Below are 20822 nucleotides of genomic sequence, written 5' to 3'. Positions count from 1 at the left end.
CTTTGTCTCTTTTATTGGATAGAACTGAAATGCTCATTGTTACCATCTGTGAATATTAAACATAGCTCTTTTTTATTTTGAACTTCAGTTTTTTTTTTTTGTTTGTTTTTTTGTTTTACAGGGAAGTGCTTCCTCAGAAGAGCATGTGCTTTACGTGTGGGATTACTTCGTGTCCAAAGCTTTGGCCAAGAATGTCTTCATTGTGGCTCATAGCTACGGAGGGTTGTCATTTGTTGAACTGGTAAGTTTTTGTTTCGTTTAAAGACAAATTCAACTTCTCAATCTATTTTTTCTTATGTTGGCATCAAAGACAACATTAGAGTGTGGCATGACTGGTGCGAACGACGATCAGCATCAATGTTTTTGTATCTGGCATTTGTGGGTAACATAATCAGGAAAAGCAGGATCTGGGGTTTTAAGCCTTTTCCTGCGCAGAAACTCACAGTGCCTTAACTCGTTTACCTCTTTCTAACAGTGCATTCTTCTGCCATCTGTTCCCCATGTATAACAATATAAAAACCTCAGCTGTTCATATTATGTAAAAGAAAATATAATTCACCAGGCGAAGCAATATTTTTACCATTGTTTCATAATGCTGCTATGCTCATGTGTATCCTTATCATTATTTCCTTCTAACATACAGCAGTTCCTGCAATGGGGTACACGGGTCAATTTTTACTCCCCATGCCCTATAATTAGTGCTTACAACTTTTTACTGGTTAAACATTTGTCTTTTCTTGAATCAATTTTAATTCAGTTTTTTTCTTGGATCAGTTTTATTTTTAAACTTTAATTTTTGCACCACTGCAAGAAAAAATTGGCACTATGATGCCAGGTATTTATGACCTGGTCACCAGTGATAATAATTTGGATTTTGCTTAACACTTTATAGGCTACATTGTAAAGATCGTTCCTGTTTTTACTTTACAACTCTTGTGACTGATTAGTACACAAGTCAATGAAAAGTCATTTCCTATGAGGTAAATGTGCTTGGAAAGGGCAAAAATCTCACTTTCATTTTGTATGTTAATACTTTTTTCGTTGTTGTAAATTGTGGTACAACAGCTTTACCATTAGTTGCGCAAGGTATTATTACTTACTGTACTTTCTAGGTTTGCCTCGTATTTATTTTCTGCAATGTACCAACTACTTTAGATGTCTTAGTTAGGCTAAAAAAAGCCTCATATTTCTGAGCTGGGTACATGACTAGTTAGTTGAAATCATTTCCAGGTTTAGTTCATCTCCTGTAGAATTGGTCTTACCAATGCTCAGTTCTTCAAAAGACAGAAGGAAGGAAGTAGATGCCACAATGGGAGTTCGGCTTGGGGAATTAGGTGGAGACTTCTGCCATACATATTTACCAGAATACTCTCATCGAATCTTTTTCACCTACTTTTTTTTTTGTATTTTGTAATTTTAATTTGGCTGATAAATATTCATGCAGCATTTTGTCCGTGACAGCTCCACAATCTCCTGGGCTTTCTCACTGTGTGACGAAGGCTTGCTATTCTCTCTATTCGTATCTTTTTGTCTGTGTTTTCTTCAGACTCTTTCTCCCTCTGTCTCTGTTATTGTATATTTGTGTCTGTGTGCGCACAAAGGCGTCAGCGAGCCTCTAACTATTCTCTTTTATATGTTGTCCTTGTCATATAAAAAAACACTTTTACCAACATGCGCACACGGTATGTGCATATATAAATAGAATGCAGGCTGTATTAGATGGTAACATTGACATCAAAACAGATATATGTGTTGCCTTTGGAGACCCATTTTCAAATAAGCCACATGAGATTTCTCTTGAGGCAACACCAGCTTCTCCTGTGCATTAGTTCACCTTCTTTTTCCTCACAGTAGCAATAATTTACTATTCTTTTTTACTGCCCTCAACTCCTTTGTGCAGTATGTAAACTTTGTGTGAAGATAAGTGATATATGGATATTCAAAATATTAAAAAACACTAACCCATTTATTTTTATTTTTTCAGAATTTCACTTAGAACGTACTTAATTCTTTCTTTCTCAAATCAATTTTGCTGAATATACAGAAACACATGGTTTAAATAAGCTACTGTATGTTGTTGTTGCTTGGTTCACCCTTTAGCATAAAAACACTTATGCCCACACAACTATGCATTTACATATACTTGCACCATGTCTTCTTAATTGTTGAGAAACTGAACCATTAGGGTGGGCTTGCAGCTATGTGGGCAACTGGAGAGCTTAGCTGTGTTGAATGCACCATTTGACATTAGAGAGGACCCCGAGCAAACCGGCTGTCTCTGGGTTAATTACTACTCCCCCTTTGCAGTTAATAAATATATTTGTGATCAAGCACATCAAAAAGGCCCAGCATTAATTTCTCCTGCTTGCCCCCCTTTGCTGTGAAGCATTTCAGACTCCTGTTTAGTTTGCTTAAGTGTTCCAGTGCAATTTGATTCTTTAAAACATTTCACAGTGTGTGCTGACTAATTATAGACACATCAAAGCATTGCAAACTCTCTTTGAATAGGAGTGTAAATGAGAAAGAGGCTGACAGTGCAGAGAAAGGCTGCTTGCTCTTTCTGCATCTTACCTTCACGTTCTTCATTCTGTATCAGTATTAAGTTATTAAAGAATCTTTTCTGTTTTGTTCTTGGCCAGACTTTTATTTCATCTTATTATTTTCAAAAGGAGTTTGGATTGTGCAGCCGAAGTTATCCAACATTTTCTTTAAAACCAGCAATCCCGTTGTCCTCTAATAATACTAACAAGCTATAGACAAAATGGAGATTGTAAATGTCATAAAGAATAATATAAACACATTGTGATTGCAGGTTGCATGTCGTATCCAAAAAGATTTTTTCTAGAAAAATTTAGACAGAATATAGCACATATAGAGTCAGACTGATGACCCTGCAATCATCTCTCCTTCTGTCCGCCCTGTCTCAAACTGAGAATTCTCATTGTATAGGATTGGACAGCTTTATATACGATGTTATATAAGTATCCATCTGTATGTCAATAGATAAATCTGTGATTTCCGACCAGCTGGCCACCCTGCGTCCCCAAAACAAGAGCTTAAACATTTCCTAACTATAGTGAATCTACCTGCTAAAAGCAATCTACAGACTTAATAGCCTTCTGTTTTAAGCTCAAATAGATGTAAGCATTATTCTTTGTCACACCATTTTTAAATTACAATACAGTAAGCTTTATTTTAGGGTAAATTAATATTTGTGTGTTGAGGCATTCATGCTCATTTGGAGACTCAGAAATGTTTTTTTTCTTCTTTGACTTCTTTAAGCCTTTTATTTTCTGTGGTGATACATCAGGATTGATGCCAACCCTGCCCTCTGTCCTATGTGCTGGACTCCTGGTCTGTATGAGGTCTCTACAGTTCCGCAACTGGCATGGTAAAAGCCCAGTAAACGCACGGTCCTGTTTGAAAATTAATGTTTCCAGTTGCCCTTGGGACCTTTTACTGCATTTCCAGACATAAATGCAAAACTACTTGTGTGTGTTTGACCTCTTCACGTTTCATAAAACATCCTTTTGGAACATATCTCATTAGGGTCATAGGCAGTTGGCTTTAATAATAACACGTATCAAAGCTGCACTCTTTTTTATGAACAGTTTTTAAATGTGTCACTACTATTTTTCTATTTCACTTTACATTAAATGGACCAATCACAAGGAGACTTCTGCAGACTTCATTTTAAAAATCCAACAGTGGCAAATTATGTCAATGCAATGCCTCCACACTTTATTTCATTTTAAATTCTCTTCCAATTATGTAACAAGCAGCCATAGTAGTCACCATCAAAACAGTAAAGTTTTTTTCTGCTATAAAACTCTTAAAGATTAGAATCTAAATTAGGCAACAACGCAACATTAGTTTAGGAGAATGAACAATCTGAGATTGTTCATTATGTTAAAAAACCAATAAAAAGAAAAATATCAGTATTTGTAAATTAACCTAGTGATTTGGATCCTCGCTGGTGTTAAGAGTGTTTTAAAACAGCTCTGAGGATGTGTTGATAGGACTTGTAGCAGTAGGCAGTAGACCTTTGGGCACCAAAGTGCAGAAATTTGATTAAATATGTTTTCTTTTGTCCAGACTTGAAGTATTAATGCTCTAATGTATATCTGTTGATTATTGTTATAAATTATGTTTGAAAAACTTGATCATTGGTGTGAATTTAAACAAACAAAGAGCCTTTTTGACAGCAGGCAATGTAACACATTTAAAACTTTCACTTAGTACTTAAATAATGTTGTTTCCTATTGTTAAAATATTACTTTGGAAGTCTTGCATGAAAGCTTCAAGCACAGCCTTGATCATAAGATATGTTTACTTTATGTTGCCAGCATACAGATTATCAAACGCTCTCTATTTAATGGAAAAATGTGACTAAAAGGTGCCTTGTTTAAAACCTTGAATTTGATTACTGACTCAGTAAGAGCACTGAATCTAAAGAAAACTTTCCATTGCTTTGTTGTTGTTTAGACCTGAATAAAATATCCATTATCCAATATCCATTTTTTTGTCCGATGAACTTTGAGCACCACTAAACATACATCTCATTCTTACTTTTTTTATTCTAGAAACCTGTGCATATCTTAACATGTTTTAGTATTGCATTTTAAGCTTAAAAATGCTTTACCACAATTTAGTTTTATGGCAAATATGAAATGCCATTTTAAATGGGATACTCAATTTTCTTTTACATGTGCTAAATAATACACTTAATACGCTTCAATGTATTTTCTTATAATAAAAGTTTGATCTGAAAGTCTGCATTACAGGTTCTAATGCAAAGACCTTCAAAAGCCTTTATCAAATTCTGTGTTTTGGCTTCTTGAAGCAATCAGGTACTTTCCGTTTAGAACGGGAGGGGTTATTAACGCCTTGTTTCCACTGAGTGGTATGAGACAGTCCGGTCTAGTATGGTCCGGTATAGAATGGTGAGCCTTTTAATGTTGATGGAGAGAAACTTGCAGTTAGCAAAGAGATAGATAGATAGATAGATAGATAGATAGATAGATAGATAGATAGATAGATAGATAGATAGATAGATAGATAGATAGATAGATAGATAGATAGATAGATAGATAGATAGATAGATAGATAGATAGATAGATAGATAGATAGATAGATAGATAGATAGATAGATAGATAGATAGAGTTGTCCTTAAGTGTCCTGCATGTCTGTCATCTTTTACTCCTTTGTGTATGTCTGTTGGGATATATATTGTACTGCACTGTGTTTGTCCGATTCTGTGTGTTTGTATGCATGATCCAAAGATTTGTAATACCCTGGATGGATAACCTCTGACATCACCTGCTGGGTTCCTAGAAGTTTAAAGTGGGAAGACCATATTGACTAGAGTTTACTCTGCGGACCTCAATAAACGAACGGTGGGCGGAACAAAGTAAAGTTTGAAGCTCTGTTGGGTACACCAAACAGATAACGTCCTTAAAAGTGCACAAATTTAAGCTTTAATTAAATCAAAATTGGTGATTGAAAAAAAAAAAAGAAAAACAATTCACTACCCTCAAAGTTGTCATAAATATTAAATGAAGCAACAAACACAAACATTTGATTTGAAAACCAGAATCTGCATAGTTTGTTGGGTGTAAAGTCCGACTTTTGCATAGAAGTCAATGTAGAATTGCTTCTTTCTGCAATCTGCCCCTTGGAGAAACTGCAACATTTGGTTCTTCTTGGTTTGTGTCAAATTTAAAAAGGAAAGATAAGGACTCAGCGTGGACATATATACAGTACAACACATTGAAGTGTCAGCCTTAACATTGAAGAAGCGTGTAACGTTCGGACCATAACAGCCTGATGAAAGGAGCTATCAGAGCACGTTAAAGGAGCAGATGAGTAGAGATCGAGAGGGGATGATAAATAGCTGGGGCACACTAGCAGAAATTAGTGAAGCCGTATGCAAAGCTGTGGCGTTTTGTTTGATGTGAAACAAAAGGACCACCATTACAAAAGTGCCTGCCAGCCTTCTCAGCAGGACAGCAGCCCTAAGGACATACACTATTGGCCCAGACTAAATGTGTATGTGTGGTTTTTATGCGTGCATATGCTTTGGTACACAGTAATCTGTGCCTGCACTCCATACTGCATGCATATCATGCTGTTTTCTAGCCCTGTTGGTATTATGTATATTATCTATGTGTTTTTGTGCTCCACTCATAATGAATTACAATGCATTGCCCTTTGTACACTGTAAGAATACATGTCTGCTTTCTCAGCACAGCTACACCATGTTTGCTCTATTAGGCGGCTGAAATATAGCTGTCTAATTTCTTTGTGAAAGAATGGGATCCTAGAAAGCCTCTTTCTTCTTAACATAAGGATGTAAATTGAACTGTTTAAATGTCACTGCTAGCAAGCTGATTAGATTTGAATTGATTTTCTGGTTTCTCGGGAAATATATAAATAAGTAAATAAATAAAAGGCACCCCCCCCCCTAACTCAACCAAACCTTATAGCCCCACTGGCTGCCACAGATGGACCAAGGTCTTTCTTTCCACCTCCACAACACATTGTAGGGGCTTCTGAATTCTTCTATCTGCTATGATTATGTACAAATGGCCTTCATTTGCCATCCATTTCAAAGCTGTAGTGCAGCATTGTGACTAGAAGCAGATGACGCAGACAAAATTACAGTGGGTTTGCAGCCTGAAAAGGATACTCGTACAATAGGCTTTGTGGAGTATTCCCCTTCAATACCTTGCCATTATTCTCACCTTTGTTGGTGTTTCTCTCTATATTTCAGAAGCATCTTTGGTTTCTAGATTGCATTTGTGGTGTTAGAAAGGAACGGGGGGAGGGGGGTTTGAAAATAGTTTACTCACCCCTTGTCTCTCTCGTGCTATTCTTTGCGTATCAAGGGAAATAATATTTTGTGAGATTGTCAATGAATTTTTTTCCCCCTAGTTTATTGTCTTTATTATTATTTTTGCCTTATCATATCATCTTCATCACACAGTCGTGGGACAATCAAGATTTTAGAACATACAGAGCCAATATTGATCTTTTTCTTAACATTTCACATCTGTCTGCGATATACTTCATTCCACTCAAGTCACATTTTTGGATGCTGTCTTTGTTAATCTGCCTAAAGTTTAAATGAGTACCAAGCTGTGCAAAATCATGATGATCATTTGCTTGGCTTTTTTAAGAATCTGTTACTGGATAGTTTGTTGGCCTTGTTGCCATCCTGTTCCTGCATAATTATTTCTTCTTTATTTTTTTATGCATTGTTTTGCTTTAGCTGTTCCAAGAATAGGCCTATAATTTATATCAGTTACCAGTGAGTTTAACCTTTCATTAACTTTGTGCAGCACAAAAGTAAATTTTAGACTTATTTGTTTTCATTCCTTCATTTCCAGCAATACTTGGATTATTTTCAGTCAGTTGACTGATTTTACCTGTGAAATTATAATCCTAACTGAGTTTATATGTAAATGCATCTTATTTAGTTTTTAAATCAGAAAACAAGAGATGTGGGCCAGAGACAAGAGAGGTGAAACATTCTTAATAAACAAAAAAAATGCTGCAGGTAACAAATTATGTCTCTGCGATACACTGTTCAGATGCATTTCGACCAAGTTACATTGATTATTTGTGGTGACTATTATTTGAGCACTTAGTTCTCATTAACACTTCACCTTTAGAATACTCGAAAAAAAGAAACACTTGGATACAAGTAAGCAATAATGTAGGGTTAAAAGTCAATTTTTAATAGTAATAGAAAGTTTAAACTTGAAACATTATTAGGTTAGCTAACTATCCAATATAGCAAATAATCTCACAAAAATTGACCTTGACCTCATGGAGAATGTGTTTCGGATGTCACACTGCAGTCTGCTTCTTTTATCCTTATACAAGGTCTTGTTGAAATATCAATTAATCATTTAATAAAAAGTGCTATGCAGAATGCCAACTGGTGTCAGTTTGTAAAATCTAAAGTAAGTGTCTTTATCTCACTTTAAGACTTGGTTTACAGTGCTGTTCCTTTCACGACATTGACGTCTCTAAAGTGCTAGATGAGGACTTTTCTTAATAGTTATTGGCTTAAATAGTTTGGATGCTACAAACATGGCAGCTTTAAAGGCACCGATAGAGTTGCTATCAAATTTGTGAGTGCTGCTTTTCCTGCTACAAGATTGCTGTGACTGTGGTTGGTGTGGTAATAGCAGCCATTCAGATTACAGCTTTCTAGCTACATTTTGCTACATAAATCAGACTGTCTTTGTTTTTGAATTAAGTTATTAGATGCTATGTTATTGAAGTTTATTTTATCAATATGAAATTCTTCTTTACTTTTTTTTTTCTCCAAGATGGATAGGAGCTAAAGAAAGCATGTTTTTGCAGTACCTATTGTAACTCTCGTCCTGCTCTGTCCATCATGTATCCCAGCTTCTCTAAACAGAATCCTATAAGCCTTTTTTGTGAAATAAGACACCAAGGTAGACAAAGTTCATTTGAGTTCAGTTAAATCTTGAGGGATTCATCATTACATATTTACTGGCTGAAGATGATCTTGCTGTAAGGTTCTACCCTCGTCCCATTGATCTACTGCGCATGTTCACTCCTGAGGTTACAGGACGTGCCTCCATTTGCATAAGGCCCTGGGCAAGGTTCTTTCCACCATTGATTGCCCTGTCCATGAGCGCCCCGTGCCTTCTCACATTGATCACTTTGTTTTTTCCCGGAGACAGTGCTACTCAGAGTTCAGCTGCAGCTCTGGTCTGTAAGACCTGCTGAAGGAAGAAAGAGCGACTGAAAGAGACGGGGGCAGGAGAGACAGACAGAGCCAAGGAAGAGTCATCCATCTGTCATAGCAGATAGATGAAAACATCAGAGACAACATAACAAAGATTGTTTTCTTTAAAGTTATATATAAAAATATATCAATATAATAATCCTTTCTTTGTTGCAATTTAGCCGTACCATTATGTATCCCAGATTTGGGTTGTACAGTTCCGGCTATATTGCAATGCATACATTAACATAAAGCTGCATGTAAATTTTAATCACTGCAGAAATATGTGGTTCATCTTAAATTCAAAGCGGTGCTGATCTTATGACTTGTGGCGTAACCAGTCACTGCGCAACTAAGCTCTTCCTTGTTGAGTTTTGTTCCCTACTCATTACTGTTCCAACAGTCATAATTTCCCTCCAAATATTTTTAATAGACATTGATCTTTTTACATTAAAGAGTTTTTTTTTTAAATTAACTTTTGAAGCAACTTCTATTTTTCCAATTTATAAAACAAAAACTTTAGCTTTTACAGATTGCTGATAGACCCCAATGCTTTTGGTATTCTGATTACATTCTAACATTTTATTTAATTCTTTATTTCATAATTCTTAAAGTGTAGGAGTTGCAGCTTCTCCTTTTAACATTAAAAAATACAAAATTGAGGTTTTGAATTAGAGCTGATCTGTTTGCATTTTTTTCTGTTTTTTATTTTTTATTTTATTTTTGCATGTCGTGTTTGTCCAGCCGAGTGTCAAGGCTCAGATTCCCATGATGCACCTCTTCTCTTTGTTCTGCTTTGTGTGAGCTGCGTGCAGCTTTGTCTGCCTCTCTCTGTCCTCCCGGCTCATCGCCTCGGTGGCAAGGTCTCGCTCCCCTCTCTCTTTCCTACTTTCATTCTTTCTTTCTCTATTTCATTCTCCTCAGAAACGGCTGCCTACTTTTTCTTTCGGTCAGGTCTTTTATTTGTTGCCTTTGACTGTCGTCCTCAATAAGAAATAAACTCTCCTGTTCCTGCTTTACCCCTTGCCCCTGCTTTAATACGGTCACATCACTGCCTATTTTTTTTTTAGTTTTTTTTTTATATCTCTCATTCACCTCTGAACCTCTTTTGACACTTTCTGTTCTTTCACCGCTTCTCACTTGCTATCGTGCCCAGGAAGACATTCTTTTGCCTGTTGTTTTTCCTGATTCAATTTCCTTTCTAATTTACTCACTTTTTCCAAATTTTACACCTAACATCATTCTAGAGCTGCAGCTTTTGTTTGCCAGTTTTCGCAGTCCCTCACATGAGTCTGACCTCACGTATCCCTACTTCACACTACTACTTTTACTTTTGTCTCTTTTTCCCCAAACTTCTTAACAAATCTCACTAGCAAAAATAAGGGCTAAATGAATTCTCCTCATCAAAAGTGTTTTCTTACACATCCTGCAGTAACTTTGCCATGTTCTGCGGTGCTGCTCTGGCATTTCCAGACTTTCACCCGCTGCGGCTCGGTGTGTCAGCTGGTTGTGACCTGGGTCACTTCAGCAGACAAGTGCTAGTCGTGATGTTTGAATGTGTGGAAGATGACATATTGACAGCTCAAATGATTCACATGTCACCCCCACTAGGGTTGGGCGATGTCCCTTAAATTGGCCGTTGACGATGTTTGCTGTCAACCATCGGGATGGACGATGACATCGTCGGGGGGGGGGGGGGGGGGGGTATTTTTACATTTTTCGTTCTTATATAACTGCTATTCGTTTTTTTGCTTTTTCATTTTATTTCCCAACTAATGACTAATCCGCGATGATCCAGTATAAACTGAGGGAAGTGACTTTAACAAAAAAAGTAACAAACAAAATAGAAAAGAAGTAGTCCGCTCCCGCACTTCACTAGTGAAGTGGACCGGCGGAGTGTGGACTTAAAGCTTTGTGTTTGATGGGAGGGGGGGGTACATGAGCGGTATGTGAGGGAGATTTAAGACTGCGATCCGTCCCGCAGCTCTAGGGGTACAAGCAACCGAACTCAGAACCGGGTCTAAAAGTGTGTGTCTGAGCACAGATCGTCAGCACACACAGCGGTTTGAGCTTCAAAGCAGAAATGTCGCTCAGTCCTTAGAAAACATTCAAACAATCACGCGGATTTGTGTTTCCAGTCGTGTCCCGACTAAATAAAGGCTGATGTTATTCTTACATGTTTACGTGCAGCCAGCAAGCAGCACCACCCAAAGCTAATGTTGTTAGCCCGTGTTAGCATACTGCTAATCCTGGCTTCGTTCAGAAAAAGCACTGACCACACGGATTAAAATTCAAATGATGAGCGAACAGGTGTTTCATAATAACCGTAACATTATTAAAAGCACGTTTAGAAGATCATCTCGTATTTTACCGAGCTGACATGTCAATGTATAGCCGCTCGGCGCTGTTTAACATTGTTTTGTATTGAATTGTTACATTCAATAAAGTTTGAAAAAAAAGCCGCTCGGCGGAATTTATATCCTTCCGGTTTTCGAACCCTACTGCGCATGTGCGAATGATTTATTCCGACGGAAAGTGTGACCTTAGTGAACGTTTTTATATTCTGAAAACATTTTTCTGGGCCCATGTACACGGTTGGATTCTAATCCGACCATTGATCCCATCAAGATATTTTGTACATGTAACCGCGTTTTATGGTGTCGACGCGCAACGTGGCGGGGGCGTGGCATCACGATGGTGGTCTCTCCATCGGGATGTCAATCACCCATCACGATGGACGATGATATCGTCCATCGGCACAACCCTAACCCCCACCCTCTGTTAACTCTATAATATACAAATAAAGTAGCAGAGTAATCGTCAATGTGGGGATACACATTGTTAGATGGGTGAAACATTCTGAATCCGGTTTGGGCCTGCTTGTTTTCTTTTACTGTGAACGTCCTCATTCTGTGAGAAACAGAAAGAATTGGAAAAGAGAAAAATGGAAGCGGTGAAACTGTTCTCTTGGAAAAGTCACAAGGCACAGAATATTAGTGAACTCTGACATTTCTAGGTGAAAGTTTGATGCTTTTGTTGCTTTCTGTGCTTCTGTAGTCCTCATTTCTTTTCCTCTGTTGAGGATGTTTTTCTGTTTTCTTTCCAATTCTGCATCTGCCTTCATGATTGCAACCTCTTTAGGCTTTCTGCTTTTATCTGAAATGAATTCTTTGCCATCATTGCCCTTTCCGAATCTTTAGTGCCAGGGTGATAGCCTTTCGTAGACCTGTTTCAAAGGGTTTTCTATGTGTATCACCTGCTGTTTGGCAGTTTTCTGTGCATGTTTTTAAATAGAACACATGCGAATGGTAGCAGCTGCAAAAGAAAACGGACAGTTCATGTTTTTCTGCCCTCTAAACTCGTCATATTCCACACTGTCTATTCAGTTCATTTATCCCTGATTGCATAGCCTCCAATACCCAATGAAATCCTTCTTTGAATCTTTTATGGCGTTGCCTCCAGTATGTGTTAGTTATGTATCTCCACTGAAACATATTTAATTATTTTTGCTTTAAAATGCCACAGTCAAAAGAGATGAACTGTTTTATGAGCCATTTTAAGACTTTATGTGCTGTGAAATACGATGAGGTTTTGAAACACCCCAAAGACAGGAGAAAGAGAGTGTGTGAGAGACCCCTTTTGAAGTGTTACCGGCTCAGAGCTGAATGTGCGGGCCCCCGTCTGGAAAACCTCATTCCATATTGAGAATCTGAGTCAAAATGTGCATGCAAACATGAATGAATATTCTCATCTATCTTGTAGGTTGACCTTTAGGTTTGTATTTGTTGAAATTGACCAGTCCTTTGTTAAAGAGGCTTGTAGTACGGAGATACATCTGAGCCTCAAAGGAATTTTCTTCTAGAAGGCTATGAGGGATTTCTCCAGACCCCTGGCCATGGCTTTCATACAAGACCCACCTGCTACTCCCTCTTCTTATTTTCTTGATAACTAAAAGCATCTTCTTCTGTGTTCTCTCTTTCCTTTCATTATTGTTGTGCCCCCTCTTTCTTACCAATACCCCTTCCTGTGCCTTTCATAAATACATTTTTTCATATATTTAGCCTCTTCACGTTTAATTTTTCTATTGATTTATTTGATTTTTTATGGGCCAGTTGGTATGGTTTGAGTTCTCTTTGATGAAAACACTAGGGGGCACTGCCTGTCCTTTGTTACTCCTCATTTCTTTTAACAATCTTCCTTTTTTGGTTGTCATATAAGGTTTATTTTTTTCTTCTTCTGTGCATAGTCCCCTGTTTGTGCTAGCATTTCCTTTAAAAGCTGTCCCTTGTTTATAAAGCATGACAAAGATCTGCAATCAGGCAGGCAGACAGGAACCTGAGCAGGCAGAGGGTAGTTGGTGGGCACTACACCCATCTACATTCCCCTGCCCTCACTATGTCACCCCCCATCACCCCTCCACCCCCCCGTTACTGTTTGCTGAACCTAGGGGTGTGGGTTAATAAAAAGGGCTTGGAGCACCGAGACGAGCGGCAGTCATCTCACAGTAACCTCTGCTCACCTCCGGCCTTCAGAGACCTTCTCTTTATGACAGGCTCCCCCCTCCCATGTCTCTCTTACCATGTCATACTGGGTCAACCCGTAATGTCTCAGCTGCCTATAAGTTAGACAAAAGGTAGCCAAACCACAACAGGGAGTTTGGGTGAGTTTTAGCCTGTTATAAAAACAAAATAAACTTAGAGGAGCCTGGGTCCTTTCTTTCCAAGTCTTGTGAATGAGAAAAGGGACCTTAATTGCCTTTTGAAGGTGAAACCGTGCTCAAATAATGATCTGCTCTAGCTCCTAGTTAAAGGAAATAAAAATAAATAAATTTAAGTCTTTATATTTGCTGTCTCTCCCACTTTTGGTTGCTTCACTTCTGCAAAAACAAAGTTTTACTCCCTTTTTTTCTTTGTCTTTTATGTACAGCTCACACTGCATTGTGATCAGATCCTTATTTCCCATACACCCATTAGTCTTCTCCTGCTTTGGGTTATATATAAGACTAACTGATTTTTTTCCCCCATTTTCTTTTAATATTTGTTTTAAATGTATTCCAACAGACAACGGATGAGTTGCATTTGACGGTGCTAATTGGCAGTTCTGCTGCATGCAGCTTGTTGCTGGTAGAAGGTTGAGGCTGGGCACAATAACGCAGCCTTATTGTTCAGACGGGTCGAACCCAACATAGCACAAAAAGATGGGAGAAGTGGGCCCTGCTCACCTGTCAGGATTCAACACGCACACACCGTGTATATCTTTTGCCCTTCAGTATGAATGGGCATTGCATACACAGTGACTTGTACAGCTTAAGAAGCATCATTGAAAAAATTTCGAGATAATAATTACATCTAAACGTACCTTCAGCCCCTGTCCCAGAAATAAACAAATAAATACATATTATCTTCTAATGCATTCTCTGGGTGCTCTAATTACCAAGCGCAGGCAAAAGCTGACAGAGGTTCAACAGTTAAAATGTAATTTTGCTACTAGAAGGAGTTTGAGTTAGAAAAAGGGTCAGTGAGGCATCAGCTCGCGCAGGCACACTTCCAACCACTGTTATTTTTTAATGGTTTATTCACGCTTTTCCAGGACTTTTAATATGATTGACTGACAAGGTCTTTTAAAATAGCATCTTTAGTAATAAGAAATAATTGACTCCCTAATCAAAAAGAGGGTTCATGAAATCCACAAACCCAACTGTAATCTTCAGTGGCATTTCCAGCAAAATTGGCGGTCTTCATAGCTCCAGGGTCTAAACCACTTTGATTTAATTGCTTTTTTTTTAACAAGATTAATAATATGCTTTGTACTGAATTGTGTCTTCGATGTGTGTATTTGAACACCTCATGTTCCTCTCAGCATTTGTTTTTAATCAACAATATCTTCTAAAAAGGGCAAAATGTTGTTTGCTTTGTTTTGCTAAATTTAGCTTCTAATTCATTGTCGAAATAGTCTCCATGAATTTTTCAAAACTCTAATGACAACTGAAATTGGAATGTTCTTTGCTCAAAAAAAAAACAACCCAGTTGTTGCTATGTAAAATCTTTTTTATAAATTACTCTTAAAAAAAACTACAAAGTTTTTGTCTTTTTAATTTTCAAATAAGAATGATGAAAAATCTCCATCAATTTGATTCACGCATATCTCAAAAACCACTGTTATTTTTTTTTCTAAATAATTTTTGAAACAAGTGTTGCTTGACGTCGGAATTTATTTCCAGCTATTAAAAAAAAATCACATATGTTTTTGCTTCCATGTAGATCCAATATTAAGGTAATTTTAGAGCCAAAATTGTTTGATGCATATCTGCATCAATAGGCGTCAAGGGGTGAAAAATTTTTTTTTTAATTTAATTGTTTTGAATAAATATCGTCCATCCAAGGGTCAATTGAAAATATAGTTAATTTTCCTGTTGCTGTTTTAGACCATACACTTGTTTCTCATCATATTGTTGAAACCACTTAAGACATAAAGAAAGTTTGCCTTAAGAATTGTAAATATAAATAATTTTTTGGGGTATATTTACTTGCAGTTTTTTGCAACTTGTCCTTTTTTACATTGACAACTCTTTCTCTTTTTTTCCTTTTCTCACTCATCTTCTCTGTTCTGAAAATGACTTTAAATAATGGCTAGTAGCAATGAGAAGCTAATTCAAGACCATTATATATTGCCATTAACTTTTGTAGACTTTTTTTGTAGTTTTCTCTTTGGAACATGGTGTTCACAGAAATGCCATCCCTTCTTTTCTCCATTTTCTTTTATTATTTTTTTTCTTCTGTTATATGCAATAACATTTATCATCATTTTCCTTAACCTTCTTCTTGTCTGTCCAGCTTTCCCCACCAAAAAAATTTCAAAACTTTATCAAAACTTTTCTCAAAGTTCTCAGCTTTGAGCACTACAAGTAACTACACCTCACTTTCCATTCATGTGCGGGACAGAAGGCAAATCCACATTTATTTGGGTTTAATTTTTCTTCTCTTTCTTTTCACTCATCTAAGGTGAAAAACAGTTCCCCAAAATATGTGATAAATACCTTTTGAAAACACCTACGGGAGCTTTAACTTTGTGTTGAATTTTTGGAGGCATAAACAAGAACGTGTGTAACATAGATGCAAAAAAAGTGTTATTTCAAGAATTAACAAGTAGACATTTTTTTATTATTTTTTACTAGAGGCGCAAAAGTGACACCATAGTTAAATTTTAGCTGTGCTACAAACCTACTCCAAACAAATTTAGAAAAGTTTAGTTAAGATTCTGCGTCATTGCCCTGTGAAATTTTCTCACTAAACCCCAATTTAGATGTGTTGGCTTGGATGCCGACTCTGGGCTCTGGTTAGTACAAGGAATCAGTGCTTATTGGCCCCTGAGGCTGCATGTGTCTGTGTATCTTAGAAATGGACAGCAGTACCCGATGGATATTTAACACATTAGCTTTGGCAGAGCCCAGAGTGGTGTGAAAACACACTAATTTCCTAAGTGGCAATCATATCAGCCTCACCATCAGAGAGGCAGCAGAGAGCAAACATCTGCGTGTGCATGTGTCCCAGAATATTCCTTTTTGTTGTTTCGATTTTATTTATTTATTTATTTTTGATCTTCTTATTGTCTGTTATTTATGTAATTTTGCTGTTTTCATTAAATTTCTACTCCCCCCCCCCCCCCCTTCCTTTGGTTTCTTGGTGCGTTTCTTTCTGCCCATAAAGGCTGAAGTTGTCAACGTTTTTGTGTTAGTCTCCTTTGCCGGTTACTGCTTGTGTGCGCTGTGCATGTGTATCTGTCCGTCTGCAGTGAGCTGTCTCTTCCCTGCCGGGGTCCAGCAAGTCCTTGGTTTTCAGTGATGTATCACCCTGAGTTACAACACAAAGGTCTCAGCCTCCTCCTCCACCCACCCTCGTTAGGACCTCTCATTCACTACCTCCCTCCGTCAGTCCCATTCTCCCTCAGCCTATCCATCCTCATTTCAAGTCTAGAATCACCCAACTGAAACTATGCTAAAACAGGGTCATCCCCTGATGTACACTTAAAGGCTGTCCCTTTAACCTGCTCTGGAATACTTATGGCTATTATTATAGCGTATAAATCATTAAGAAAGTTTAATTAAACAAAAATTTCACGGAGGAAATGTGCAAGCTGACACATGGGAAGGAAGATTTAATGGGCCAGCAACTCCCAGCACCGTAAGGGAAAATATTGAGGTTAGGTTTCTATTTTATAGCATTGCCGGAGGGTTAGGAAACATAAAGAAAGACAAAAGACGCACTTTTAGAACAAAAGTAAAATATAGACAAGAAGGATGAGGTGGTCACAGCTGGTCTTAATACAAAACAAGGACTTTTCCACTTTATTTTGGACAGAAAAAAACTATGATCACTAAATATTGCAGTTTTTAAAACCAAATAATAATTCTAGCAATCCCTATTCTTTAAAGTCTATTGTAAAAGCATTCCCAGTGGTTTGTTAGTTATGATTATGCTGATTTTAGCTAAAACAAAATAAAATAAGATAAAAACTGTGTTAGTTTTTAAGACATAGTTGTTGCAGAGTGGCAATAGTTTATCAGAAATTAGGCTCTGAGTTGTGGGCAGGATTTTTGGTACAAAGTAAGCCTTCCCCCACTTACCGACATCAATCTGTTTACACGCTCCCCTGTTAGCTTACAGCATGTCATGCCCCCAACCTAACATTACCGGTGCAACAAAAATGTCAAGCAATATTAGATTTATCCAGTCGTACAGTCTTAAGCCATTTGTCAACTCAGATGAGGAAAACAAAGACGGACATGGATCAAGTTGTCTACAAGTGGATGCATCAGAATGGAGCAGAGCAGGGGCTTGTAGGTTGCCGTAGTAGCTTCTATTTCACCCGGACAAGTTTTTCCCAACTCTATTTTTTCATGTGCTCATGAATAACTTTGATTTGGATAAATAAATACTCAGAAATGCTATTGTAAGCTCCGTTTATTATACATGTGTCATCCATCATGAGACAAATTCCACAAAATATACTGAAAACACTAAAAAAAAGATTGCCTAAATTGTTGCCACACAAAAACTCTTTGTAGTCAATATTTGTACTTGCTAGGCCCCAAATTAGCTCCAAGTCCAAACTCCATCTTAATGATTGTAGCAACAGTTTACATTGAAAAAGTCAATTTGATTCAATTGTTGTGATTATCACTTACCACTGTGCAAATGTCAATGAGAGGGTAATTAAATTCTGACTTTCTAACTATGATATGCTGTTGTTTTGTTATCGTTGCTGCTTGGCTTTTTTAGATCTAAGTAGTCCACAGAGAAAAAGCTACTAAAGTAAAATTGCTGAGAAGTGAAGTCCAGCTGTGAGGGGTCACTAAACAGAGCTTGTGTTCCTTTGTTGGGGGGAAAATAATAACACAATTAGAATGACTAAAAAAAATCTTTTTCTTTTTTTTTTTTTTTAAATTAGGCCTGCATCAGTTTTTTGCAATTGAAATACAAAAAAGTCAGTATATTCTCCCACTGACAGCACCATCTGTCAGTACTTTCTTTCCTTCTTCTGTCCATTCTCTCTTCCCTTTCTCTCTTTGTCCTATCTCCTATTTCTGTCTTCCTCTTGTTTTCCATGGGCACTAGCGGGGCAAAGAACCTGCAGACGGCAGGTTTCCTGGCACACCGCTCCTCATCCTCTGCCTTTTGTTTCCAACAGTCGACAACCATTCTCCACCTCTGCTGCGTCAGTAAATATTTATTGGCCTTCCTTTTCCTCACCACCCCTCTAACGTTGGTTTGTGTGTCTGCACTTGTGTTTGTTCGAACATACATGGTTCACATGCTTTTGCACACGTAGAGTTCTCCTTTACCCGTACGAGGTCCCTCGCCGCCTCCCAGCACCCAGTGCTCGGTGCTGTCACTCAAACAGTTTAGCAATTTGCCCCCTTCACCCTTCGTCTTCTCTTCATCGTGCATTTGGCAAACGGCCACGAGGGGGAAGAGGAAAAAGAGGAGGAAGTTATTGCAGTTTTCCCTGTTCTTTCGCTCCACCTCTCCTCCCTCGCCATTGACAAAGTTCATGCACTGGAGAGGGGAAAAAAATCCCTGTGAGTAAATGCACATGACCTCTGTGGGGAAAACGGCCGCACACTCTCCACCATTAAAGGTCGCAGATACTCAGACACACACCCTTCTGCTCCCTGGAGGCCTCTGGCCTCGTGCTGGAGAGGGCTTCCTTCCTGTGGTTAAGACAAAGGAAGCTAGGGACAGACAGGGGACCTGGGGCCGCCGCTTCAAAGCCACAGGAAGCGCCGGTGTTGTCTCTTCCTGTGGAGGGTGTTAGAGCGTGGGGGGCCAACCGCCTATGTTTTCACAGCCAGGGATGAACAGATAGGAGCGCGCTGTGTGTGTTTTTGCCCCAAATAGTAAAGGTAAACGGACTGAACGCTGCGCTGCAACAAGACCACGTCCAAATTATCTCTTGCTTAGACTCTACCACATAGCCCACTCATGCTTTCAGTCTGCTCAAGCTTGTTTGTTTGTGCCCTTTTTCAATGTTGTCGGATAGGGATTTCTGGGGGTGTATGTGTGTTAGTTTGCCATGTGCTTTCAAATCTTCCGGTGTGCACCCACATACATGTTTGTTTATTTGTTTTTTTTCTGTGTTGGCCCTGGCTTCTCCAATGCTCTCCTCTTATTTTCTGGCAGCAACAGGACAGTTAATCAATCAAATATTTAAGCAGCGCTTCAGTTCTCAGTGGGTAGTCCTAGATTATCTGTGGCTGTTGGCAGCAAACCACGCAGCCACATTATAAGCCTTGTTCTTTACTGGCATCTTCATAGGGTGCTTCTCTCTTTCAAACGCACACACGTGCACACAAATACACACTCTACTTCTTTCTGCTAGCCCCTGCCCATTCTTTGCCCACACTAATACTCTGTATTTTTCTTTTTTTTTTTCCTTGTTAATTTTTTTGTCATTTTCCCTGTGTCCCCTTGTTTTCTTCTCTCTCTTTTCTTTCTTTTTTTTGCTGTTCTCCATTTGCACTCACTGTGTGCGTATAATTGTGGCTTTTCACATCAACTGTCTGACAGTGAGCAAGACCCCTTAAAGAGCTCTCATCTTTCTCTCTTTGCCTGTTTCTCTCTTTTCTCCTGCGCTGCATTCTTTCTAGGGATGAGTCTGCCTGTCTCCCCGCAGGGAACTCCATTGTGGATTACCATTCAGTTTTTGCCCAATTATCTTGTGGCTTTCACTGTCTTTGACACATAATTATCAAAGGCCTAAATAATTGTCTTTATTATTGCTGGTGTTTAGATGTAGCTTCAGCGAAGCAGTCATGAGCAAGGGAGCATCACAGGGAGAGGAGAGAAATAAGGTATTTATCTCTACCAGAGATTAGCTTAGCATGCTGTTAAATGATGTCTTGTTGCAAATTCCAACTCCATGTCCTGATAAATAAACATGATTAATAGGCATGTTTTTTTTTTCATTGTCTACATACAGCCTGCACACATCGCATCTTTGTCTTTTACAAAAATGAAGTAACTCATGACCAAAATAAAAATAACTGGAGGTTTTTCCATGGGAAAATACTTAAAGAGACACAAACCTGAAAACAGCTCCAAACGTGGACAAGTTTTTTGGAAAACTATTTTTAAATATTATTTGTTTAATAAAGTTTGGCCAAATGTTTACTGATATCATAATTTTTTTGATTATTGGTGATGCTAGGGGTTTACACATTGGTGTGGGGGTTAGCTCTCTTGCCTCACAGCAAGAAGGCCCTGGTTCAAATCCGGAGACCTTACTGTGTGGTGTTTCCATGTTTACCTCGTACATGAGCGGGTTCTCTTCGGGCTCTCCGGTTTCATGCTTCATAGATTAATTGATGATTCTAAATTGTGGCTAGGTGAGAATGTGATTGTCTGACATTGAGACGGACTGGCGACCTGTCCAGGATGTTCTCTGCTTTCACCCAACAGTAGCTGAGATAGGCTCCAGCAACCTTGTGATCCTGATTTCTTGCTCAATCCTCATGTCCCGAGATTAAGTGGATTTAGAAAATGGATGGATGGATGGTAA

General features: G+C 38.3%; 1 protein-coding gene across 3 annotated transcripts in view; it reads left to right on the top strand.

Moving 5' to 3' along the window:
• fam172a (family with sequence similarity 172 member A) overlaps positions 1 to 20822 on the top strand; it is a 143737-nt gene that overhangs the window by 69178 nt on the left and 53737 nt on the right. For all 3 annotated transcript variants that reach the window (XM_004072645.3, XM_011479289.3, XM_011479290.3), the window contains exon 8: positions 122 to 241. In XM_004072645.3, coding sequence (XP_004072693.1) covers positions 122 to 241 — 120 coding nt within the window. The remainder of the gene's footprint in view (positions 1 to 121; positions 242 to 20822) is intronic.

This window comes from Oryzias latipes, chromosome 9, assembly GCF_002234675.1.
Source record: "Oryzias latipes chromosome 9, ASM223467v1".
NCBI lineage: Eukaryota > Metazoa > Chordata > Actinopteri > Beloniformes > Adrianichthyidae > Oryzias > Oryzias latipes.
The sequence above is the reverse complement of the archived record's forward strand: the minus strand, read 5'-3'. Positions and strand labels throughout refer to the sequence as shown.